The 27275-nt window shown below is 37.9% G+C and overlaps 2 protein-coding genes across 2 annotated transcripts in view; both read left to right on the top strand.

Annotated features, from left to right (window-relative positions):
- Positions 1 to 11520, top strand: part of LOC130235935 (nipped-B-like protein B) — a 57163-nt gene extending 45643 nt beyond the window's left edge. The window contains 10 exon segments of the mRNA XM_056466467.1: positions 1601 to 1699; positions 1802 to 1855; positions 5146 to 5254; positions 5337 to 5473; positions 6035 to 6175; positions 7567 to 7660; positions 7751 to 7905; positions 11112 to 11202; positions 11295 to 11399; positions 11402 to 11520. Of these exon segments, the coding sequence (XP_056322442.1) occupies positions 1601 to 1699; positions 1802 to 1855; positions 5146 to 5254; positions 5337 to 5473; positions 6035 to 6175; positions 7567 to 7660; positions 7751 to 7905; positions 11112 to 11202; positions 11295 to 11399; positions 11402 to 11520 (1104 nt within the window).
- A 1388-nt stretch (positions 11521 to 12908) lies between these two features.
- Positions 12909 to 27275, top strand: part of nipblb (NIPBL cohesin loading factor b) — a 62503-nt gene continuing 48136 nt past the window's right edge. The window contains 23 exon segments of the mRNA XM_056466466.1: positions 12909 to 12916; positions 13423 to 13553; positions 15495 to 15603; positions 18514 to 18632; positions 18635 to 18664; positions 21420 to 21568; positions 21706 to 21787; positions 22565 to 22639; positions 22642 to 22653; positions 22656 to 23105; positions 23425 to 24151; positions 24153 to 24743; positions 24745 to 25361; positions 25469 to 25598; positions 25912 to 26087; positions 26185 to 26206; positions 26208 to 26254; positions 26334 to 26423; positions 26543 to 26643; positions 26731 to 26788; positions 26791 to 26816; positions 26899 to 27092; positions 27094 to 27128. Coding sequence (XP_056322441.1) covers positions 12909 to 12916; positions 13423 to 13553; positions 15495 to 15603; positions 18514 to 18632; positions 18635 to 18664; positions 21420 to 21568; positions 21706 to 21787; positions 22565 to 22639; positions 22642 to 22653; positions 22656 to 23105; positions 23425 to 24151; positions 24153 to 24743; positions 24745 to 25361; positions 25469 to 25598; positions 25912 to 26087; positions 26185 to 26206; positions 26208 to 26254; positions 26334 to 26423; positions 26543 to 26643; positions 26731 to 26788; positions 26791 to 26816; positions 26899 to 27092; positions 27094 to 27128 — 3979 coding nt within the window.

The raw sequence follows: 27275 nt of genomic DNA, 5'->3' as shown, positions 1-27275 counted from the left end.
GAAAAAAAAATCTAAGTATTTTAATCAAAGTAATTAGTCATTTATATTAGGGTCAAAGATGAGATGTTTTGGTGGATGCATCAAAATATTTTTACAGAGGTGATTTTTTTTTGTACGCATAGAAAGCGTATTTATGCTTAAAGGTGCTGTATGAAAGTTTTTGACTCTATTAAAGCATAAAAATATTATAATATGTTTGTAGATATTTAAGAAACATGCTAAGTGAACATTCTTGTTTATCTGAAAAACAATGCCGAAGTCAGATATTCTGCTTTGAAAATGTGAGTTATGTGGTGGCTGCCTTTTTGGGTTCTTTTAACCCACCCATAGACAGTTTAGCCAATTATATTTCAGCACCCCATGTTGCTCTGGTGGAAAACCAATATTTCATTCATTCCTTCAGTCAGGAAGACTCTCAAAGAATGTGTCGACGATCGAAATGCCACCTCTGATGAAATGAGACACAGATTCAGGTTATTAATTAGCAAATAATATAAATATTACGAACGTAAACATTAGGTAAGCAGGTTACATTGTAACCTTGTGTCCTAATAACATGCTACGTGATGAGATTTGCAGTGATAAGCAATTTGGCTGTTTGCCCCAGACGAAACACGGCAGCCATTCAAAACCACAGAATAGGGCACTTACTGTACTATAACAAAATGGTAAGGTTTATAATCAAATTAAGACATATTAAACTTCTTTAACGTTATTAAATGTAGATGCTGAATTACTGATATGTGTTGGCATGCACTGAGTCACTGTTCTGAAGTTCAATTTCAAAGGGTTTGTTTTATTTTGAAGATCTGAGGTGTACAATCTGCTGCTGCTTTCAGTATATGGCAATACATGTCATGTAAAATGGCATTCACACTCACATTATTAGCATTTAACACCGAGTAAAGCACATGAGGTGTACCTGAGGTGATCATTGTCAGTTTATGCTGTTGTTCAGCTGCAAGAAATAGAAGCCATTTCTAAAATATCAACTCGAGGTGTTGGTTAGGACAGAAACTTCTTTTAATATGGAAAATATTCCTTCTATCGCGTGCCGTTGCTTTTATTTAGAACACGACTTTAAATCAGCCTTTTGCCTCAATAGTCAGGCACACTGCTGTTGGTGTCATCAATCTGGCAACCTGCGCTTGCGTGTGTTTTGAACCAGTAGTGCAATACCTAGTTCATCCACTGAGTGTCAAACTCACACACTGCACCTTTAAATAATTTGTCTTTTATGTTTCAGTGCCAAGTTTAAAATGATAATTTAAAAATATATATATATTCTTAAAGTCTTTTAATATGTCATCAAATAATTATTGTTCTCAATATACTTGACAATATTTTGGTTTCTAAACTATTGTTATATTAATATTTTGGTAATAGGAACCTATTGGTAAAAATGTTTTAGTCAAAAAAAATTTTGCTCAGAAAAAATGTGAAACAGGACAAATATCGACTGAAATATAAATTCTTTAAAAAGTTTTTGATTTCAATTGTATATCAATGATGCTATTCAACATTTATATATTTTTTGCTTTATAAAAATATATAATATTGCCCTGTATAACTAAGAAATCTATTTTGCTCTCTTGTTCAGAAATTGGTGAATGAAACCTTTCAGAAGCTCTGGTTCACTCCTACACCCAATCACGATAAAGAGGCCATGACACGCAAGATTCTCAACATCACAGACGTGGTAAGGACCTGCAAACTCATCTGAGAACCCCAAAACGTGTGTTGTAATACATTAAGTTTAAGAACACAATATGTCCCGCTGACGTAAATTATTGTCTCTCAGGTCGCTGCCTGCAGGGATTCCGGTTACGACTGGTTCGAGCAGCTGCTTCAGAATGTAAGTTGCCCATTAATGGGACAATTCAGATTCGTTGTTCCAATGTTAGGTAGTTTTTAGTTTAATTTAGAGATTATGTGAATCAGTAACTGAAAATATAACAGCTTTTGGGGCGGCTGTGACCTAATGGTTTCTGAGTCGGGCTTGTAACCCAAAGGTTGCTGGTTTGATTCCCGGTCCTGGCAGGAATTGGAGATGGGGGGAGTGAATGAACCACACTCTCTCCATCTTTGATACCCAGCTGAGGTGTGTGTGCTTTCACTCCTCATTCAATATATGTATATGTGTGTGCACTTAGATGGATTAAAAGCAGAGGACCAATTTTTAGTATGGGTAAAACCATACTTGACAGGCTCAATTCAATTCAGAGATACCGAATTCTCATGTTGTCTTCCATTCAAATCCATTCCTCTGCTCTTTTCTATAAGGAGCTATTATAATTTAAAGGGGTGGTCCAGAATGTAATTTTAAGGCTTGGTTGTGTTTATAAGATGCAAAGCAATGTGTGCTCATGTTTCACTTGAAGGAAATCACGTTCTTTTTCTATATATCTTACTTTGATTATATACAGCTACTCAGCTAACATGAAAACGACTGTCATATTCCCTAGTTCCTCCGAAAGGCCCGCCCTCAAGTGACTCTGATTGGTCATCTATCATTATGTGCTTTGATTCATGGATCCACGTCACACCCACACAAGCATGCGTTTTTTTGTGCTGTGTAAACAGTCAGTCAACCTCATGCCTTCTCTCAAAAATAAAATCTGACAACTGTCTGTAACGAGTGAAAATGAGGTGCGGCTCCTTTAAGAGAGATCATCATTGTGTGTGTCAACAGTGTGTAGACGTGTGTAACACGAGAAGCGCATGTGCGTGGGACCGATATTTATTTTTCTCTGATGCTGGGATTAAGTTATTTTCTGTAGTGACACTGTTGACAGAAGAATAAATCACTAGATGTGGGATGCGACCTGTGTGAGCCTTGATTTATTTTTCTGCTGCTACACGAGTTAGGCGAGCTCTCCTGTATTTATTTTTTAACTCAACGTGTTACACGACGTCTTTCACATATATTCGGAATATGCATGTGTAAGTAATATGAATCGTTCACATATCTTTTGCGAGTTCATTATCTGAGATGTGGAACGCAGGAAAAGCTGCCTATAGAGAAACAATGCACAGTCGCACACGCGTAGAGAGACGCTGCACGCTCTGGTGAAGAGTGTGTGTGTTTACAGCGGTTTGACTGATAAATATAAATTTGTTGCTAAATCGTTTGCGGTGCCAAACAGCATTTCCTGTTGTTTACATCTTTGCTACAACATACCGTTAATGATAGACACTGTACATGTCATGATCAATTTTAACAAATAAAAACACTTACAGGTTGTGAGCTGCTCCTTTGAGGAGATTTTAACCGAATCCAGCACTGAACTGGGAACTTGCACGCACATGTATGGCCCATTTCCTTTCCACTGAGAGGTACGGTTCGGTATGCTTTTACCGCCATTTCCACTGTCAAAAGATACCAAAAAACTAATCATACTATACCACTTTTTGGGTACCCTTTTGGAAGGGTACCTAGCATAACAAAGGGGTACCAAAAGGCGGGGCCAGATGCGCAGCTGAATGCTATTGGTTTACAGAGATACGTCACTAGCTCGTGCCCAAGGAGGAGAATGAAAACAAAGGAAGCTCCATTTTTAAATACACAGCCAGGACATTACACCGTAAAAATATATACATATAATAATGAGCCATGGTCGACCCGAGCTCAAACAAACCTTGTCGTCGTCTTGATGAACAGCCACAAAGCCAAGAAGAAGAACAGAATCTACCCTGTGCCCCATTGTTGTTGACAAGGCCATCCATCTAAAGCATGAGCGGTTTCACTTTCTCAAGAGAGCTCGTGTGCGTGTCTATGTTAGAAATAACAATCTTCTGGAGCTGATGATAATAATGTGCGCATGATTATGGAAATGCTTCTGACGTCTGATACTTTCAGAAACAGACATGAGTGAAGTGTGAAAAAACAAAGGAGAAGCCCAAAAAAACATGGAGCAAATAATTTTTTCAGCAACGTAAAAAACATGAACAAAACTGCCATGTTTAATTATTATCATCACCTTTTAAACTATTATGAACTCATAATGACGGTACCCTCATTGGTACCATTGGTACCCTTTTGGCAGTGGAAACCCAAGCCTGATAAAGTTGACCCTTACCGACCGGTACCGTACCACTCAGTGGAAACGGGCCAGTAGTGAGTGACAAGCAAGCGTTATCCTTCTAGGTACACCCAGTTGAAAACATCTCACGCTGTAGCGGCTTTCAGTGCAATGTAAACAATATATGTGTTGGATTATTACAAGATATTAAAATAGTTATGTATGTATAAACACAGATTATAACAACAGCTCATTTAAATACTTAGCTAATATGTTGCTTTGATTTATATTAGACAAATACTGCTTGGTTATTTATTCTTATTTTTATTTATTTATTTATAGATTGTTCTGTCATTTATTTTCAGTGTAAAATTATTACTTATGTTTAAAATAAATAAAAAACATCACTTCTTTTTAAGTCCAAAGAGAGAAATAGACTATTGTTTGTTTTTTATCATTATTTTGTGCTGTATTATTTAGCAGTAATAAATAACATTTTAAAATAAAAGGAGTTTTTATGTGATTTTTCTAAACTAGTAATGTTATGAAATTAATGAATGCATAATAATCGTGATACCGATGATTATTTCTCAGACTATAATCGTAAAACCAAAATCTTTAATCGGTGCATCCCTAATCACAAATAATGTAGTAGGAATTAATGCATATTTATATAGAATCTGCTGGTTCCTATTAAAAGATATAGTTCACGCAAAAATTTTAATTCTGTCATAATTTACTCACTCTTTACTTGTTTCAAACGTTTATGAGTTTCTTTCTTCTGTTGAGCACAAAAGAAGATATTTTGAAAAATGTTAGAAACGTGACCATTGACTTCCATATTTGTTTTTCTTACCATGGACTCAATGGTTGCAGGTTTTCAGCTTTCTTCAAAATATCTCATTTAAAATTCAATGGAATAATTAAACTCATAAAGGTTTGAAACAAGTAAAGTATGAGTACATTTTAATTTTTGTGTGAACTATCCGTTTAAATGACTGCTTTGGCTGTGAAATTTTGGTTAGATTATGTAAACACAATCACACTTTTACTTTTAAGAAATGTGTAAAGCAATGTACTTTTTTTCAGAAAGACTAATCATTGATTTAATCTCTGTTGTCAGCTGTGGAAATCAGAAGAGGACGCCTCTTACAAACCGGCCAGGAAGGCTTGTACTCAGCTGGTGGACAGTCTCGTGGAGCACATTCTGAAATATGAGGAGTCTCTCGCTGGTACGGTCTGCATTCAGTTATGAAGCTGAGGATTTACCTTAGCTGAACTTTCCCTGAGATTTGTTGTCTTTTTGTTTTGCAGACTGTGAGAATAAGGGGTTGACGTCTAATTGCCTAGTGGCTTGTATCACCACGCTATACCTGTTCAGCAAAATCCGACCGCATCTGATGGTGAAACATGCCATGACTATGCAGCCGTACCTGACCACAAAGTGTAACGTGAGTATTGCTTTTGAAAAACCCTACTGATTTAAATAGGACCAATTATGCAAAAATAATGTTTATAACGGGTTTAAACACAGTTGTGTGGCAACAGTCTGTGAATATAACCAGCTTCTAATGGTAAAAATAAATTAATTAAATCAATTTGATTGACATTCTCCCTTTGGACGTGTCATCAGAGGGGGAAAGCCCTGCCCATAGTGGCAGTCTCTCCCTCATTAGCATAGGATGTTAATGTTGTTTTTGAATCTGCCACTATGCTGACACATTTGTAGCTCCACCCTCTTTGAAAATAACGCAGTGTCATTTGAATTTTAAGTGGCAGTCACCAAAATGGCACAATTAGGATCAAAGCCTAAAAGAGGCAGTTATAAAGAGTTATAAAACATTATTTGTATAGTAATTTGAGCTGAAACTTCACATACACACTCTAGGGACATCAGAGACTTATTTTACATCTTGTTAAAAGGTGTATAATAGGCCCCTTTTAAATGGTGTTGTGCTGCCATCTAGAGGCCAGAGAGTGATGGTGCGCTCTGTGTTTCTTGTGTTTTGCAGACTCAGAGTGATTTTATGGTGATCTGTAATGTGGCGAAAATCCTGGAGCTTGTTGTTCCTTTGATGGACCATCCGAGTGAAAGCTTCCTCACCACTATCGAAGAAGACCTGATGAAACTCATCATCAAATATGGCATGACGGTCAGTTGAAGTGCCAGATTCAGCAGATCTGGGGACAGGTTTAACAACAGCTTAGGCCAAAGCAAACCCTCTTTTTATTTCATTTTATTTACTTTTTTCAAATGAAATAGATATTTTATTTGCATTTTGTAACAAAGCTGTCCTTTAATGTAAATAATTTGCAAAGTTTTTAATTGAAAAAGCACATGATAGATAAAGATATAGCCTCTTAACTCTTAACACCTGCCAGTCTTTTTTTAAAAAGTTGCCACCTACCGGCATTTTTGATAATTTTAACCAAAATTATATCTGTTTATTACACAGCTACTTGCTAAAACACATAACAATTAGACTCAAAATTAGACACAAAACATTTTTCTGAAACTTAAGTTAAATGCAAAGATGAAGGAAACGAATATAGCTGATGGAGTATGCGCTAACCTGCGCATTATTCAGTCACAAGATGGCACCAAACAGCTGATGGAATATACACTAACTTGAGTATTATTCAGTCACAAGATGGCACCAAACAGCTGATGGAATATACACTAACTTGAGCATTATTCAGTCACAAGATGGCACCAAACTGTTAAAAACACAAAGCTGACAGAAATAAAAACAGCTGATGGAGTATACACCAACCTGAACAATATTCAGACTCTAGATGGCGCCAAACAGTCAAAAACACAAATCTGACAGAAACAAAATCAACTGATGGAGTATACACTAGCTTGAGCATTATTCAGTCACAAGATGGCGCCAAACAGTCAAAAGCAAAGCTGACAGAAACGAAAACAGCTGATGGAGTATACACTAGCTTGAGCATTATTCAGTCACAAGATGGCGCCAAACAGTCAAAAACGCAAAGCTGACAGAAACAGAAACAGCCGATGGAGTATACACTAACCTGCGCATTATTCAGTCACAAGATGGCGCCAAACATAAAAAAAAGCATAGCTGTCAGAAACAAAAACCGTTAAATAGAGCATAGACTAACAGACATAATATTTATTCAGAAGACAGTCAAAAACGGCACGTGACAAATAAGCATGTAAATAAGAATAAGGATGTAAACATATGGATGTGAACGTATCATCTTGAAATAACATGCCTTGGAATGTCGCAACTGACCAATCAGAATCAAGTATTCCAGACAGCCGTGTAATAAATCTAAATTATAAACCCAGAACCATTTTAAACAGTGTTCACTGTTTATCACCATTTAAATGCAAGAATGCACACACACACAAACACACAATGCATATAACTTCATCCAGATCAACTGGGGCTGATAATTTGGGCAAGCCCTAATAAAGAAAGGGGTTATCCAAATTAAATCTATACGTTCTCCCAAAACATGCAGAGAAAAGGCTCAAGCGTTCCCATAATGCAATCATCTTTATGTTCCTCAGGTTGTGCAGCACTGTGTGAGTTGTCTTGGCGCAGTCGTCAATAGGGTCACCCATAACTACAAGTTTGTCTGGTCTTGTTTCAACCGCTACTATGGTGAGTAAAGTCTTGTTTGGATTCGTTTGCACTGATCTGGGATTTCTCAGACTGTTAATCACTTGAATATTCTTCTTCTTGGATATGCAGGAGCTCTGAGCAAGCTGAAGATGCAGCATCAGGAAGACCCCAACAGCACCGTCCTGGTCTCGAATAAACCTGCACTGCTCCGCTCACTCTTCACCGTCGGCGCGCTGTGCAGACATTTCGACTTCGACCAGGAGGAGTTCAAAGGCAGTAATAAGGTCAGACCCTCAATCATGGGATGTGGCTTTTGGGTTTTTAATTGTAGGAAATATTATGCTTTAATCCAAGATGGCTGTCGAACATGTGGTCAGTACTTGTATATGACTTATAAATCTTTTTTTTTTTTTTTTTTCTTCAGATAATTTCACAACACTTGTCATTTTTGGTTGTCTTTATCCTAAAAAACTATTATGTTTAGAAAATGGTCCAATATAACAAATAAACTCTTAAGTTTATTGTATTAATTTAAATATGTATTATGATGATATTACTAATCACATGTTTTTTATGTTAATAGATTAATATTTTGTACAGTTTTTGCAAATCTTAAAGTTACTTAATCAACTTTTCCATTAATCAAGCCTTTAAACGGGTCATAAATCAGAGAAGCAAGTTTTGTCTTTATAATTTGCGCCTTTAGTGTTCACCATGCTTGAGAACGAGATTGAGAGCAATATTGCTGCATTCAGGATTGTATCTTATTTCAGATTTACCTGTTTTGGGATGCACTGTGTATGTAATACAATGAAAATGTTTAGCCCTATAATGTGTTACGTTAGGGAGCCGTCACCAATATACCAATGGTGACATTCGCTTTTGAATTCCACAATTCATGCACTGCACAATTTAGTGGCGGTGGTGCTATCTAGTGTATCGAATCATTTTGATTGTCTGTAAATTCTTTGAAATGTTACTATAAAAACAACTCTTCGTGTGCTTCGTAGACACTATACATCAGGGGTGTCAAATCTAAACTTGGTAAGGGTTGTGAGTAAAGTCAGGGGCCGTACATACACATTTTTTAAAATTAATTATTGGAGAAAATAAAAGTGTATTAACAACTTTAACATCTCTTACACTTCATTAAACCACATTTATCAAAATAGCAAGGTTTTACATTTAATTTTAATTTGGACCACATTTGTGTCACAGCAGCTTTTATCTCTATCAAAACATGAAGGTCTCTAACCAATATAAGCATAAAACAGTACAGTAGGCTAGCATAGAACAGTAGTTTACTTTAAAAACAATTTAATATTCAGAAAAACTGATAATAAAACAAAAAGGCAACACTGATATACCACATTGTAACAGCAACAGATGGCTTCTGATATTGTATTACTAAACTTTAGTTTTTAGCTTTTAAAAGACAACCTAATCATGAAATGGGTCCCATGCCAACTGTCGATGCCGACAACTGCACTTTGGATTTCAGAGGAAAAAATTAAAGCAATATATTTATTAGTGGGCTATTATAGATAAATGGTAGCCTATATAAAAATAAATGGGAAGAAATTGTATTATTTCGATTATTTTTCTTTAAAGGACTTGTAATATATGAATAAATATTTGAATACATATTTAGTTTTCCACCTTGGTTGAAATTGTCGATATTCTCTGTCCACTTTGTGTTTTTTTGCTATTGTGCTAGTCCCAGAAATATTTTGCCTTGTTTACATTTAGCGTAACAATATGTTAACGTCTAAATTAGAGAGCAGGGTGAAGTGCAACAACACCACCTGCGTCTCAATATTGTAATGGTCCCAGACCTAATAATTAAAGCGAGCACGGGCCACTTGAATTTTGTTATCAAAACTTGTTGTCGGGCCTGATTAAATGTTTTGACGGGCCACAATGGCCCGCGGGCCTTGTAATTGACACATGTGCTTACATAGTTCTATACACATTGCTGTGCTGTTTCCTTTCAAAAATGATTATTTCTTAAATTGTCGTTAGTTGGTCTTTAAAAAGTCTTTCATTTGCCCTCCTAAAACCTGTAGAATCTCTGTTTTATGCTGTTGTACGGAGACCCGGTAGGGATGTGATTGTGGATAAAAAACTGAGTGGGGAAAAAAAACTAGTGATAGGAAAAGTTTTTACATTACCTCCCAAAGATGCTTTGCGTTCCCTCGCAAAACTGTTCCACAAACACTTCCTGTTCACTTCATACATTAGAATCAGAAAGAGCTTTATTGCCAGGTATGTTCACACATACGAGGAATTTGTTTTCGTGACAGAGCTTCTACAGTGCAACAGGATTACAGAGACAGGACAAAAACGGATAATAAATATATTTAAAAAAATACAAGTAAGAAGTGAATGCAAATATACAAATTGACAAGTGTATGTACGTGGTTTATTACTATATACAACGTTATATAGCTGTTTTTATAGCAGCTGTTATGTGCAAATTGGCATGTAAAGTGTGTTGTTAAATAAGTGTATATGTGTATTAAAAGTGTATAGCAAGTAGTGATGTTGGTTCCACAATTATTGTCATCAAGTGTTCATGAGATGGATTGCCTGAGGAAAGAAACTGTTTCTGTGTCGGGCTGTTCTGGTTGCGCAGTGCTCTGTAGCGTCGACCAGAAGGTAAAAAGTTCAAAGAGGGCAGTGTGCTGGGTGTGAAGTGGTCCAGAGTGATTTTTGGCAGCCCTTCTGCTCGCTCTGGATTAGTACAGTTCTTGGGGAGTAGGAAGGGTTGTACCAGTGATTCGCTCAGCAGTCCGAACTTTTCGACATAGTCTTTGGAGGTCGTATTAGTAGCTGAGCTAAACCAGACAGGTTATTGATGTGCAGATGACTGATTCAACGATGGAGGTGTAGAACTGTTTCAGCAGCTCCTTTGTACACTCCATGTAAACCTCCAGTTTTTACAGAGATTCTCCCGTATTTTACTATCTATCCCGCTATCATCCTATCATTAAGTATTTTCCCGTATTTCTCATATATTTTTAATCTTGAAAGCACGCTGAAGTTAATATAAAAATGTCTGCATTCACTTCTTTGCATTAAAGCTGTGCGTCGATCATCTTCATATGCAACCTCAGAATCAGTGAATGCATGTATGAGTGCTGACCGATGTAACTGACGGACGCGCTCCACATGATAACTGATCCCAGATCAGCTTCTGTACACGCCATTTAAAGTGACACCTCACATTAACAGTGACACCTGCTATCAAAAGTGAAAAGCAGATGGTGTCACTGTAAGAACGCACAGAGCTTTGTGTTTAAATAAAACATGCAGGATGGACATGTTTACATATTATAAAGTGTATTTGTCTGTTTTAAAACACCCACCCAAATCCCAAAGTGTCCTGCACTTTCGCTCCTCTTTAAATGGCAAAAACATCACCCTAAAATGTTGTAAAAATGTCCTCAGCTAATGTTATCATGAGATGAATTCTCGTCTTCTCTTTCAGGTGGTCATAAAGGACAAAGTCCTGGAGCTGCTGCTGTATTTCACTAAGAACGATGATGAGGAGGTGCAAACCAAAGCCATCATTGGTCTAGGTAAACATCTGCATCTGCATCTGCTCTCCATAAACACTGAAATTCTTGTCTGCATTCAGAATAAATAAAACCATGATCTCTTGCTTCTCTAGGGTTTCTGTTCATCCAGGACCCAGGACTCATGTTTGTTACAGAGGTGAAAAACCTCTACAACACCCTCTTGGCCGACAGGAAGACATCAGTGAATCTGAAGATTCAGTGCTGAAGAACCTGCAGACGTATCTACAAGAGGAGGATTCCCGAATGCAGGAGGCCGACCGCGAGTGTGAGTCTCACTTATACAACACACACTTCTGTTCTCAGTGCAGCAGTAGCTAGAACTGCACCATTCAGGATACATGACAATCATGGAATTTCTGTATCAAATAATAAGATCATGATTCTGAATTGAAAACAAAACGTGATTAGTTATTGGCAAGGTTACTCACTGAATTAAAAATGAATCCATCAAATGAATTGGTAAAAACTCATTAGTTTGATCATGAAAGGTAAAAGGTTTAATAATGGCGATTAAAAAAAGTTTTGAATTTTTTGTAATCTATTTTTTTTCTATGTCTTTTAATAAATATATAAATAAATTCACGTTCTAGTCTATTTTCTGTTCTATCATTTTGCATATAAAAATACTTAAAAATACTTTCTTTTTATTAAAGAATACTTTTCTTTATATGCATTTATGTAATATGCAAGGTGTGTTTATCTGTTTCTTTATGTATTTATTAAAAGAAAATACTGATTTTCTACAAAAGCTTTGCTGTAGTGTATTAAAGGGCACCTAGGTTAGCCCTTTTTCCAGATTTAAAATAAGTCTTTTGTGTCTCCAGAAAGTGTGTGTAAAGTTTCAGCTCAAAACACCCAGCAGGTTTTTATTATACCTTTTATTAAATTCCTATTTATACATTTTTTCACTGGGTGGCCGTTTTGGTGTACTGCTCCTTTAAGGCTAGTCCTCCCCGCCCACCGTTTCTACTTGCCTTTCTGCGTGCCTTAATCTCCTCTGCGGCTGCGTCAGACAACAGACAGACTTAAAGGAAGCAGATCTCACGTAGTGTTTGTGTGAGAAATACTACAGTAAGAACTTTACCAATTAGTATTTATTGTGCAGTTGCATGGCAGGGTCACACAAAGTTCACGCGCACGTACACACACTGCAGTAGACACACCACACAACAGACAGACAGACAGACAGACAGACAGAGCGCCCGTTTAGCTTTGCACTTTTTGCACGCAAATGTGACAGGATACAGGTTAATCTCCACTGCTGTATGGATATATCTTATATTAATGTACAAAATAAACCTGATTTAACGTCCACAAACCGGGACTGAAGCGTCTTCCTTTATAATTGTTCTGAGACGCGGCTGTGCTGATGAAGTAAAGCTAAGCTAAATCGCGTGTAATTCATTACACACATGCACTGTTTTAAAACATTTTAAACATGTGAAACTCACTCTTGATCACGTTTGATGATGATTGATGATCCTAGCGAACTGAACAGACCTTTTATTCCCGGCTGCTTTGCGCTCGTCCTCTCTTGTTGATATAATTATACACGTGACTACCGGGACATTTTAATACGTGCAGCTGTCAATCAATTCGGTGGGCGGGGGGACCGCACTCTAACGTAGAACATTTAAAAAGCAACTCATGTAAACACCTTACTCCTATTATTGTCTTATTCAGATTAAGGCAACATTCGATTATTGATGTCCATGTAAGCATAGTCATTGTATGATAGCTGTAATAGAGTAGACAGCTTCTTATACCTCTGACTTCCTCTCGTCATACAATGATCAATCAGCTCAGTGTAATTGAATGAGCGAAAACATTTAACATGTACGCATAATTGCAATGTATTGACTGTTCTCTGTAGATCCAACATTCTCATAATCGGTTGAATAATGTACAATGTCTGCACATTATTTGTCAAACTACTTTGAAGTACAAACTTCAGAAGTTATTCAAGCAGGAAAACCAAATATGGAATTCCTGGCCAGAATGTTTCTCATGAAAATAGCAAATATGGTCAGACTATTTATTAATTTTTATGCTCCAATCACTCAAATCAATCTAAAATTATTGATTCTTTCAAAATAGTGCTAGTGAAATTGGTGAAATTGTGTTCATATTGCAAAAAAACAATTAATATTGCAATGTCATATATTTCCCCCTTAATATCGTGCATCATATCTCACTCCCTCTTTGCTGTTCTGTGTTTAGAGAGCTGAAGGACAACTTGGGCAGTGATGACCCGGAAGGAGATGTGCCTCTACTGCTACAGACGGTGCTGTCCAGGAACCCCAATGTCTTCAGGGAGAAAAGTACGCCCACCCGATACGGGGTTCAGGGCGGTAAGGAAAACTGCAGAAATAAAGCTGTTTAGTCTGGGCATGCTTTTACTCTGTGGCCTCTGCTTGAGCTCCCTGAATTAAAAATCCCATTTCTTCTTTTTTTGAATTTACAGACTGTAGTTAGAGTTGATTAATAGTGACATTGATTTACAATTTCAGATTTATACAATTCTGATACTTTTAAGCTACCATAATGCAATCTTTTAGCATTTCGGTTTTATGCATGCACTTCTGTTCAAATGTTCATGGTCAAACAAAAATGTTTTTAAAGGAGTCTTCTTTAGGGCTGTGCGATATGGGCTAAAGAAAACTATCATGATTTACTTGAACAATATTGCGATCTCGATTTTAATCATGATTTTGTCATAAACAGACTGAATCTGTGTTTACAATGTGAATCTGAAACATTTCAAAAGAAAAACAATTAGATCTTTATTAAAGACCTGTAACATGTCTCTAAAACAGGCATAAAATAAAATAAAAATCACCTAGTAAAGCTGTAACAAATTTTGTGTCTAGTACAGCCCAATGGCAAAACAAATGTGTGTGTGTGTGTGTGTGCGCGCACGCAGTCAAACTCAAGTAAGGCTCTGATGTTCTGCTTGACCAAATTTCAGAAGTAGTTGCGTATGTGTTCACGGATTTGTTTTGTCATGCATTGACCATAGACCTCTTTGGGACGCTGCCGTGAAATAGGCCATTCTCATATTGCGTCTTTTGTGTGCAATGAAGGCGCGTAGATTCCATGCACAGTTACCTGTTTGCCACATCCAGGTGCACCCAGCTAAAAAAACATCTCTTTTCAGACAAACTTTAAAGGTACGTTTTCAGAGTGCCGCACCTAGAGTCACGTATCAAACTCAGCTTCATATTTGTATGAATATACACATTTCAGATACCTCAGACAAACACACTGGAACACCAAGTGCTTTTTAATTCTCTCCATACATAAAACTTGTATCGGAACAGCAGCAATGTTTTGTTAGTTTTTCATCCTCTGAGACAAAGGCGCTACCGCAAAGCACATTGAAAATGCTGAAGGAAGCAATGCGCTCACGCTTTCCACACACTTATAGGTGCAATATATGACTGACTTTCAAATTACCTGGTTCTGCCATACATTAGCCTTCCTGTATCCAAAGTGATCCCACACCACAGATGTTGACTTTTTTTTCGCACTAAATCCTCCTGTGCTGAACTCATCGTCTCTGTATATGCAGGTCTCCTGTTTTCATGCTCTGTTTAGGCGCACTGTGTTATGATTGGTTCAAACAGCATACTGCAGGAAAATTGAGATTAAGAAATGGCGCATGTCAAAATTTCAATAAGATTTCAATTAATCGCACAGCCCTAGTCGTCTTCTCACCAAGTCTGCTTTTATTTGATCTCAACATTCTGTAAAACAGCTAAATAATTTAAATATTTGAAATAACTGTTTACTTAATTAAAATAATTAAGAGTGCAATTTATTTTTGTAATGCAAAGCTGAATTGTAAGCATCATTCCTCTAAACTTCAGTTTCAAATGATTTTACACATAAATAATTCAAATATGGTGTTTTGTTGGTATTTTTTTATTAAATTTTGGAAGCAGTTGCGATACCTAACATCTTTGGCAGAAATACTATAATTTTAATGCAGAAAGCCAAAAAGAGCTGCATTAATTTAAAATATATATTTTTGTAATATTAGGAATGTCTTTACTGTTGGTTTTAATCAAATTAATGCATTCTGCAAATGTATTAATAATGCACATTAATAGTACAACTACTTACCTCAAACATTTGAATGGTAGTGTGTGTTATTAAGTATGGTTAGTGTTTAATCTTTGTGGATTTTTTTGTTCTATTTGTTAAAACTAATGTAAGACATCATGGCAAAGATGCACTTATCATTTACCACATTTTAAACCATGATTTCCTCTTTGTTTGATGCTTTAAAGGTTTAATGCAACAGCCAATGATACCACCGTATAAGATGCCTCAGAATTCCATGCATGGAAGTCCGGCGTCAAACTACCAGCAAACCACTATAACTCCGAGCCCTCCCAGGTACTGTTCCAGTTTCCTTTTTATTTAGGTTAAAAAGGTAAGTAGATAATAGGCCTGTCATGATATCTGTTTTTTGTTCTACAATTTATTGCACAAAAATATATTATGATAAACGATATTATTGTCATTTTAATTCCATTTTATGCCACTCATCATTAGAGATGGGTATTGTTAAGGTTTTAAGAGTATTACTACTTTTATGGATACCACTTATCGGTTCTGTACTTTAATGGTTCTCTTATCGGTACTTTTTGTAGTGTTTTTTTTTTTCTTTTTGTTATGAAAAAATAAAATGAAATTGAACAGAATTAACAACACTTTGTTTTATTTTATGTTTTTAATGTAAAATAAAACTAAACCAATAATTGTAAAACAAATAAATAAAAAAAATCCTGTAAAAGAATGTACAATGGTTTGAAGGAAAAACTCTTTCTTGGTGTATTGTGCTCGCTGCAACTAAAAATACCCTCTTTGAGTTGCAAAATGCAGTTAATAATCACATAATGATTATTATAATAATAAAGATTTTTCATTCACATAAATGAGTTAACTGTTTTGGGTGTTCATGTAAAAAAATCAGTTTTTAAAATAATTTCTTTATAAGCGTAGTTTATTATTAGGTTTTCATAGGGTATATTTGTAAATACAGTAATGTAAAAGCATTTTAATGTTTAAGATTTATTGAGGAACTGCGAAAAAAATACTGTGTTCCGATGTAAAAAATACTGTGTTCCACATCCGATGTAACCGAATGTGTGTGTTTAAACTATTATTGTGATACTAATTTAGAGACCTTATGTCAGGGGTCACCAATCTCAGCCCTGGAGGGCCGGTGTCCCTCCAGGGTTTAGCTCCAACTCGCCTCAAAACACCTGCCTGGGTGTTTCAAGTATACCAAGTAAGACCTTGATTAGCTTGTTCAGGTGTGTTTGATTAGAGTTGAGCTAAAATCTGCAGGACACCGGACCTCCAGGAACAAGTTTGGTGACCCCTGCCTTATGTGATTGACTGCTAGCATAATGATGTGGATGATGTACCTTAGCTAGGCTGTCAAAAACTTTTCATTTGTCTTTCTGCAGTTAATGCACTTTTAAAAGATGCTTAGCCAGATTGCATGCGTTTCCGCTTATACAAGAAAACAACTTGTTGCGTTTGCTGCAACGGGCATTGTCTGTGTCCATTTGGGAAATACAACCCATTTGGTTCTCCGCCACTCTGCAAGCTTACGAGCTGTGTGTGAGCAAGTCTGTGTCGCGAGCTATGCATGTGCGCTTAGCTGAGCCTCCGCTGAATGTGCGCAAACAGCCGAGAACTGTGAAGGCTTTTATACTTGACGCACTCGCCGTTGTACTGTTGGGCGAAAACATGAGTGTTTCTCATGTGATTGCCAACTGTGCGGATTAATATCAAATATCGCAAATTAGAAAAGCTTGGTTAGTTAAATTATGCTACTTGTTACGTGTTTAAGTTGTTAAGTTGGATGAGACGTAACATTCAGTGAGTCTCTAATGGTGCTGGGTGAAAATCAGAATACACAACCGATGATAAGTGAAACAAAAATGACAATTTATTAATCAGAGATTAATAAACAATGAATATAGGAATTTAGAATGTTATTTTAAATAACCAAATTAATAGAAAAACAGGAGTGTTGCCAAAACAAACAAATAAATATAACAAAACAATCTAACTAAACCCCAACCCACTAAACTAACCAAAACAAATACAGAAACAAACCATAATCTTCAGCGTATACTAAACTGTAATTACCTATCCAAAACATAATTACAAATGTGGCTAACACAAAAACAGCTATGCTGCTCAAAATACCGAAGTCCTCGTAAGTACACACTGTTAGCAAAACGAGCTTGTCTGATAATCCAATTCTCATAAAGATCGTTCAGCTTCCCAATAATAAATACTAAATTGAGCTGCGCAAGCTTATCTAATAAATAGATCACTTAACGAGAGACAAAGTAGACAACAACAACAACAAAAATAATACAAACACAAATGAACAGGCTGGCCGACAAGTAAGGAGTTTGTGAACAGCGCAAGCGAACGCCTTTTATGTGGCGGATCAGCTCCTGATTGGTGCGCCGAGTGCGAGTTATGGTGATTGACAGCCTTCTCGACCAATGGTTGCACACCTAGGACAGGACAGACTACACAACGGAAGAGAACAAAAAAGTGAAACACAAAACATACGGGAAGCGTAACATACTTTAAGTAATGTTTATTTAGCAATAATTATCCAGTGCCGTTAACGAACCGTTAACGTCAGAGCTTATCGATACTTCTGTCTTTTAATTTGGCACCGATACAGATAAGTGAAGAGTTTCAGTTCCCATCCCATAATGCTAGAATTACAACATAATATCACAATGCAAGTACACTTTCAAAAGAACATAATATTTATTCTTAAGAATATTTTATTTAATTATAGTCATTTAACAAGTTCATCAGGCATTGGAATCAGAATGTGAAATGCATATCCTAAATAATAGTAATGTTAACAAGAAAGTGGCTGCGATATCTGCTACCACATCTATTTTCAGTTGTCAAACACCCACATGAAAATATACTATAGTAATTTATAATAAATACTATGGTGTTTTTTTAACTATACTGACACTGACACATCTAATAGAGATTGAGATGTTGCACAATCAGCTAAAATACTGCTAGAATCTGTTTTTTTTTAATGTGTGATATAATTGGGTCACCAAAAATATTGAGGTCATGTCCATGTGTTGTGCAATAAGTCGATATATTGATTATTGTGACAGGCCTATTCAATAAAACCATACCAATATACCTGCAGTGATTAAAAGAATTACAATATGCTGAACAATAAAATTGGTTCCATTTCCAGTCTGATTACCGACCAGTTTCACTCTTACTCCACAGCCGATATGTTCAAACTCAGGCGGGTTCTGGTAGCAGGTACATGCCCCAGCAGAACAGTCCAGTGCCCAGTCCGTATGCGCCACAGAGTCCAGCGGGCTACATGCAGTACAGCCACCCACCAGCTACCCCCAGCACCAACCGATCCAGCAAGGTGAGTCCACATTTTCGTCTGCGAGACCCTCAAGAGGATTGTCACCATTTTTGGCATCTATAGTCTTAAACCACCTCAGGGCACAAGGAAAAGTGGTTTTAATAGGATTTGTGCCTATTGAATCTTCTTTTATCCGTGTCTCTTGCTGAATGATGCAACAGAAAATCCCTGCTGGTAAAAACAAGTAAATAAATCTGTATTTACCTTCTTAAAGGGATAGTTTACTTAAAAAAATTATAATGTCATCATTTACTCCTCTTTCGCTTCTTTTAATCCTGTTTGGGTTTTTTTTTCTGTTGAACACTAAGGAAGGTATACTGAAGATTGCTGGAAGAAAAACAGCCATTGGCTTCCTTAGTAAAGGGTTATTTCACTAACATTTTTATTCTGTTTTTTCTAAGCCTCGTGTTTGGTCATGAAACACATGATAGATATTGTTAATACAATTTTAGAGATTTTTAGTCCTTCTGTTGAAAGTCTTTATACTTAAACTCTTAAACAGTGGTATAATTGAAGTCTTCTGTAGAGACATGGTCATTTTGAGACATTTGTAGCCCCATTTATCAGCAAATAATGATTGCAGCATTTAGATTGACTCACAGAATCTCAAGCATGCTTGCTTGACATGTGAAAACCAGTGAGGTTCATTTTTGCATGTCAAGCAGATGTGGTTGTTGTGTATGTTCACTGAACAATCGCTGTTTCCATTTGCGTAAAACTGATTCTCGCTTAAAAGATGTGTGAATAAAGCATGGTTTCCATCCAATGAGTCAAAGAGAACAAAATCATCACTTCCTGATTAACTGGCGCCAAATATCAACAGTAAAGATGGAATTTGCTGCAGTAGAAACTGCGTAAATCTTTTCTTTATTAATAAATGGCTTGCGCCTCAGAAGACAAATGCCATGACACAATGAATGCGTGGTGGCGTTTGAAGGCATCAGATGTGGAGCACAGACGCTCTTGACAGTTCTGGAGGTAATGAATAATACAATAACACACTAATAAGATGATTAAGGCGTTTTAGAATGACCAAAGCAACATTTCAGATGTTTTACAACGTGCTCAGCCTGCTGGTTTGTCCATTCACACACATTTTTATCATCACATGATCTCTTATAACAAAATCACATGACTTTTTTAATGTGCATACTAGAATTTGTAGTTTATGCGCATCTTTTCTTATCGAATAAAAGTTTATCCTACTCACTTATGCACATACGTTCAAAATGGATGCACATCTTGCCATTTCCTTCACCTATTTTTATGCGCAAATCTAAAATGCGCATAAAAATAGGTGGATGGAAACATAGCTAATGTTTACGTCCATTTAAAAGCTTAAATTAAATGTGTAAATATGTCATATAAAGAAATTAGTGTCTTTCAAAGATTTGGATTAAACTCCTTGATTCATATGGATGTGCTTTATGATCTCTTGTTAAATGTTTTGAAGAATTTGGTCAATGGAATGTCAAGGGGACAGTAATCTTTTAGATTATGTCGAGTCATAGATTAGATTAAGTAATTTTATTCCAAAAGTGAATTAAAGAGTTTGAAACAGCATATGGGTGAGTAAAATATGACAAAATATTAATGGAGTGCATACTTTTAATTAGGGCTGCACAATATATCGTTTCAGCATCGATATCGCAATGCGATCACTCGCAATGGTCACATCATCGGATTTGCAATGTTGATTTTGTGTAATATTTTACATGGCTACACCAAAATTCATCCGCCACGGGTGCATTACAGCTTCTCATTCAAATCATTCAGTTGTTGTTTTTTTAATAGTGGGTTATAATCGCACCAAAATGTATTAAAAGGTAAGCGAATTATAACAGCGTAAACTTTTTTGTAATCGCAGTAGTGCTGTGCGCTATTTGTTTAACCCTTTAAGGTGACATGCTGACTGACTGACTGACTGAAAGGTGCGTGATGCATGAGGCCAGCAAACACGATGTAGCTTTCAGTTAAGATGAACACAGTTTATTTCATTATACTTTTAATTATAGATAAAGGTCTGTGGTTTTGCTTGCCATGACTTTATCTTCCTGGAGTTTATAGCTGTTTCACTTCAGGACGCATTAATGCAGCTCTGTAGGTCTATTGGAGACATCATAAATATTCCTAGGAAATGTAATAAATGTCGGAGACATATCCCGTTACATAAACACACTTAATCGCACTTCTGGAGCATTTATTTGAGAGCGCTCAAAAAACCTGCGCTTACACAGCACTGCAAATAGCACAGAGCACAACGAAAAGGTGTCGGGGGTCTCAAAAAGGTTTATAGATTGTTTATTAGATTTTATGAAGATGCAAATAGCAAACATTAATTCATCAATCCCTGACTAAACATTTCCATAAAAATACTCACAACACATGCAAATAGAGAAACACACTGCAAGTAGAACAGACAACCACGAAAGTGTGTCGGGGGACCCCAGAAATTTTATTTATTGTTTATTAGATTTTATGGAGAAGCACTCCCACTGCAGAATCATCACAATCAATCTAACATTTAAATTCTTTACAAATAGAGATATGAACTTATATGGTGAATTTATATATATATAATTATATATATATATATATATATATATATATATATATATCGCAAAATAAAAAAATCTAGCAATGTTAGATTTTTCCAATATTGTGCAACCCTACTTTTAATGTTTTTTATATGCTCCTTATTGTGGTCAATGCAAATAAATAAAAACAGCAAATAAGTTGATATTTTCTGTTACAGTTTCCGTATCCAGTCCAATAGTTCCCAGTGGCATGAGAAACATTCACGACAACAAAGTCTCTGGTCAAGTGTCGGGTAATTCCAACCACAACGCGAGGCATTGCTCCAACGACGAGTACATCAACATCGTCCAGAGACTTGGAAATGATGTGAGTGCTTGCCAAAGCTAACAGAAGATTTTATAACCCTAAATATATTTCTCGTTCCAATTTTTTTATTAATTCAGCTGTGCCTAAGCCTGTATATATGGCACAATTGTCCACCCGTGTTCTCTGTGTTTTCATAGGAGGGTGACCCCGCCATGAGAAATACCTCTTTTCCTGTACGCTCCGCCTGTTCTCCTGCTGGAAGTGAAGAGACTCCAAAAGGTGGATTAAACCTTCATTTGTACTATTTTTATATAGCAACGTGCTTTTAGGGTTTTTCTTCACTTTTCACATTGTATTTATGGTGCTTTTGCACCATCCGTGTGAGTACCGGCAGTGTTTACTAGCAGCAGCTGTGCACAACTGTAATAAGGTAACAACTAAGGGTAAGATAATGCCAGATACACTGTTTTATTCATGTTATTGTCACTTTGAATATGCGCTCAGTACACATACGTCTGTACTTGGACGTTTAGCATGAGTATACGATATAGACATTACATTCAAACAGCTGTGAGAAATGATACCATTTACTAAGAACCACACATATTTGTTTATGACGCATGCCTGAATCATAGATAAGTTATGCTTAACCAAACTTTCCCACATATCTGCTTTGTGAAGAAAACGATTTCTGTGTCCAGGCCTTATGTCAGTAGAGAACAGTGTACTGTTTGTTTAGAACACACGTTTAAGCTAAGCTTACTGTCTGCACTGTGATATCTGCGCTGTCTCTTAATAAAAGACATTATTATAGCAGCACTGTTATAAGTGTGTATTAGCAATGTTTGTGGTTTGCTTTTGGTATCTGATAGGGCATTTGGACTCAGAAAATGCTGCGTGGCTTCGACTTAACAAGTGGGTAGTGAGTGTGACTGAATGTGCACAAAGACGCAGAAATCACACAGTCAACCAGAACTCTGACAAACTGGTCTATGCTGAAAGCTCTTCTAAGTTTCAGAAGAGTGATTTTTCTTGTTTACATTATTTATATTTCAGTTGGACCTAGGCCGCCCTTGATTCTTCAGTCTTCTTCACCCTACACCTCCCCTAGAGATACAGCTCCGGACCTCTTGTGGATTCGCCTGAACGAAAAAGAAGCAGAAAAGGTTATTGAAAGAGGAGGGAGGTAAAGGCGCCATGTATGACATTGTCAGCTCGCCCTCTAAAGACTCGACTAAACTAACAATTAAGTTGTCTCGAGTGAAGTCATCGGAGACTGAGCAGTCAGCTGAGCCTGTGGTACCTGTAGTAGACCATGGCTCAGATGCTGAGAACGAGGTATCATGCAACAGCTTATCATATCACCGGAACCCCCAGGAGCGACTCTCCGCTGGTCAGTGTCTTTCAGGGGAGCAATCAGCCTACCAGCAGGTTCCTGTACTACAAAACATCGGGGCACTTGCAGCCAAACAGCCCGGTGTAGTTAGTGGAACCCCGTACGACGAGGCAGAGCTGGATGCTCTTGCTGAGATCGAAAGGATTGAGAGGGAATCTGCTATAGAACGAGAACGCTGCTCTAAGGAAGTTCAAGATAAAGGTTCTGTTACTTTTGTTTTTATCACTTGACGTGCATGCTTGTGATCTACATGGATATATTTGTACTTGTATAATTTTTTTTTGAGATTGTAAAGCTGTAACATGTTAGCAACACTTAAAACCACAACTGCTAGCAGCTCCATTGCATCTACACAGAATCTACACTGTAACAACTCAGAACATGCTAATATCTGACAACCACTCTAAACGCTTTCAACCAGTCAATTTATTTGCATGACCAAGAACCACTTACTGTCAGTGTAAATGTAAATATATAGCATTGAATACTGCTTCTGATCTGTGTAATTGTAATTTCACAGACAAGCCTCTAAAGAAGAGAAAACAGGATTCGTACCCTCAGGAACCAGGAGCTGCAGGCACAGCTGGTGCTTCTGGGACACCTGGTGTTGGTGGCGGATGCAATGCTGGGAACAAACTGGTACCTCAAGAGGCTTGTGCTGCGAGCAATGGATCTAGTCGGCCAGCCTTGATGGTCAGTATTGACCTGCAGCAAGCAGGTAGGGTGGAAGGGCCAGTGGACTCCTTTCCTGTCCCTGCCACAGAGGCTCAGCGCTGGACAGAGGATGGCTCCGAATCCACCGGGGTCTTGAGGCTCAAATCAAAGACAGATGGGGAGGTGCAGAGGACAGTAGATGGTCGGCCAGAAGTTATCAAGCAACGAGTAGAAACTACGCCACAGAAAACTGCTGTAGATGGACGACCAGAGACTCCCAAAAACAAGCACGAAAACCGACGGGAAATCTCCAACAAAGTGAGTTCTGAAAAGAGGTCAGATTTGTCAAAGCACAGACATGATGGTAAAGCTGATAAAGTAAGGGCTGAGGGAAGAGGCCATGAAACCTCCCGAAAGCATGAAGGGCGATCAGAATTATCTCGAGAGTGCAAAGAGGAAAGGCACAGAGAAAAGGACAGTGACGGCTCTAAAGGCCGCCGATCAGATACATCGAAGTCCAGTAGAGTAGAGCACAATCGGGACAAGGAACAGGACCAAGAAAAAGTTGTGGATAAGGGCCTTGAGAAAGGCAGACAAGGAGCTGGAGAAAGGCCGGGACAAAGAGAGAGTGAAAGATCCAGAGAAGGACCAGGAGAAGGGTCGTGATAAGGAGGTGGAGAAAGGCAAAAACAAAGAGCGGGTAAAAGATCGAGTCAAGGAGCAAGAGAAAGGCCGGGACAAGGAGCAGGTGAAAGGTCGGGACAAAAAACGGGACAAGGACTTGGGAAAAGGTCGAGAGAAAGATCAGGACAAGGAGCTGGAAAAAGGTCGTGAGAAAGATCAGGACAAGGACCTGGAAAAAGGTCGGGAGAAAGATCAGGAAAAGGAGCTGGAAAAAGGTCGGGAGAAAGATCAGGACAAGGACCTGGAAAAAGGTCGGGAGAAAAATCAGGACAAGGAGCTGGAAAAAGGTCGGGAGAAAGATCAGGACAAGGAGCTGGAAAAAGGTCGGGAGAAAGATCGGGACAAGGTTCGGGAGAAAGATCGGGACAAGGTTCGAGATAAAGATCGTGACAAAACTCGGGAGAAAGATAGGGAAAAGTTTCGTGAGAAAGATCGTGACAAACTTCGGGAAAAAGTGCGGGAGAGAGATCGGGACAAAGGGCGGGAGAAAGACCGGGACAAAACAGGTTAAAACTCGAGAGAAAGATCAGGAGAAGGAACGGTTAAAAGATCGGGACAAAGAACGAGAAAAAGTTCGGGAAAAGGGTCGGGACAGGGATCGAGATCAAGAAAAAAAGCGCAACAAAGAACTCACAGAGGATAAACAGGCTCCAGAGCAGCGGTCACGTCCCAACAGTCCTCGGGTAAAACAGGAACCCCGTAATGGAGAAGAATCCAAAATAAAACCTGAGCGGTCGGTCCACAAAAATTCCAGCAACAAAGATGAGAAAAGGGGTGGGGAAAACAAGAACCAAGTTGATGGACACAAGCCTTTATCAATGGACAGTAAAACAGCCGATTTTCCCAACTACCTATTAGGGGGGAAATCAAGTGCATTAAAGAATTTTGTCATTCCCAAGTTAAAAAGGGACAAAGAGGGTAATGTGATGCAGGAAGTGCGAATAGAACTGTTTTCCGAGCCACGTGTGAAATTAGAGAAGCTAGACCTGGTAGAGGACCTCAATAAGGGCGCCAAACCTGTTGTTGTTCTGAAGAAACTTTCCATTGATGAGGTCCAGAAGATGATCAGTAATTCACGCAGCTCGAAATCCAGCAGGTCGTCTCACGGCAGATTTAGAGGTAAGTCCATTTTTTCTGAATATTAATTTGAAGAGTTTAAGTAATCCAGTCTGTAAAGGCCTCTGATGGTTCAGTAGTGCTTGAACTTTCTCCTCGTGTGTTGGCAGAGACTGATTCCCGTTTGCCACTATGTGAGAGAGTGAAAATGAATAAACGCAGGCGCAGCTCCACTAATGAGAAGCCCAAGTATGCAGAAGTCAGCTCAGATGATGATGATAGTAGCTCTGTAGAAAGTAAGTAAATATACTAAATATAATGTTGTTTTCAGGCTTGTTGAATTTTTGTTCTGAATCAATGTATCCTCACTGATGTTAGTAATAGTGGAGTCTGTTCAGTCTCGCCTTGTGCCCACACTGCATACACTGAGTTCGATTTTAGCCTTGCAGTCATTTACCGATCACACTCCCCTCTTTTTACCCAATCTTTTCTATCATATATATATATATATATATATATATATATATATATATGTATATATATATATATATATATATTATATGCAAAGAATGGAAAAAGCATTAAAAAAATCCCCATTTCTGATTTTCAGTAGCCCCAAAGCGTTCAAAAAGGACAGAGATAAAACATGGGAATATGAAGAAAAGGACCGGCGGGGTTCTGGAGATCACCGGCGGAGCTTCGACAGTCGGAGAAGTTCTGGAGGTCGACATCGAGAACGCAGCCCTGAAGACTCAGATGAAGATTCACCTCCTCCAAGCCTAAGTGACCGTAAGTGACCAGTTAGCATTGATTGCATTGATAATCTTGACAGTTTTCCTGCTGCTGGTATGGGTTAAAGTGTGAAAACTGATCTTTTTCTGATCAGTTGCCCGAAAGCTGAAGAAAAGGAAAAGCAGAAAAAGAGAAATCCTACGAGCCTAAACTGACTGTGGACGGTATGTTTGCACTTTTTTTAATTAGTGTCGAGAGATCTGAGATGCTAAGGTCTTTAGTAATCCACCTTATGCTCCACAGAAATGATGGACTCATCGACGTTCAAGAGATTTACAACCAGTGTTGACAACATTCTGGACAACCTTGAAGATGTGGACTTGACATCATTAGGTAAATGTGCTCAATGTGGAGAAATTGCCTTTGACATACTGAAAGATTATTAGAAATCCAATGAAATGCCTCTGCAAGTTTGACGGTAATCGATTTAACGAACTTTTCTACAACAACAGATGATGATGAGATTCCCCAGGAGTTGCTGCTCGGAAAACACCAGCTCTCAGAGTTAAGCAGTGAATCAGCCAAAATAAAGGCCATGGGCATCATGCATAAGGTGGGTAAAGGATCTTCTCTTCACCATCTTAGCAACAGAAAACATCATAAATTACTCATCTTTCACTCCAAATGATTTCATCCTCAGATTACAACTGATAAAATGGTGAAGGTCCAGAGTATTTTGGAAAAGAACATCCAGGATGGGCAAAGCTCTCCACCCTTATGAATCACGTAAGCATCATTGCAGTTGTTATTGGTGAAATGGCCCTGCCGTCGACTCTCGCTGACAGATTCCTTGTCCTTGTGATTTCAGGACAACGACAGGGACGACGAGGAGCGCTTGTGGCGTGACCTCATCATGGAGCGTGTCACCAAATCTGCTGATGCTTGTCTGACGGCTCTTAACATCATGACCTCAGCACGAATGCCCAAGGCCGTTTACATCGAGGACGTTATCGAGAGGGTCGTGCAGTACACCAAGTTTCATCTACAGAACACGCTGTACCCAATATGACCCCGTCTATAGGGTGGATCATCATGGTGGTCAGTCCTGTTCCCTTTATTTCTTGTTTTAATCAACAAGATCTTTTATATTACAAACAAACATTAGTTTTTGCCTCTATAAAGCAGTGCCACAAAGTTTTAAAGCAATAGTTCACCCAAAATGTAAATTTGCTCACCCTTCCACTT

The sequence above is a fragment of the Danio aesculapii genome, chromosome 10 (genome assembly GCF_903798145.1).
Source record: "Danio aesculapii chromosome 10, fDanAes4.1, whole genome shotgun sequence".
NCBI classification, from domain to species: domain Eukaryota; kingdom Metazoa; phylum Chordata; class Actinopteri; order Cypriniformes; family Danionidae; genus Danio; species Danio aesculapii.
This window is presented reverse-complemented; position numbering and strand designations above follow the sequence as displayed.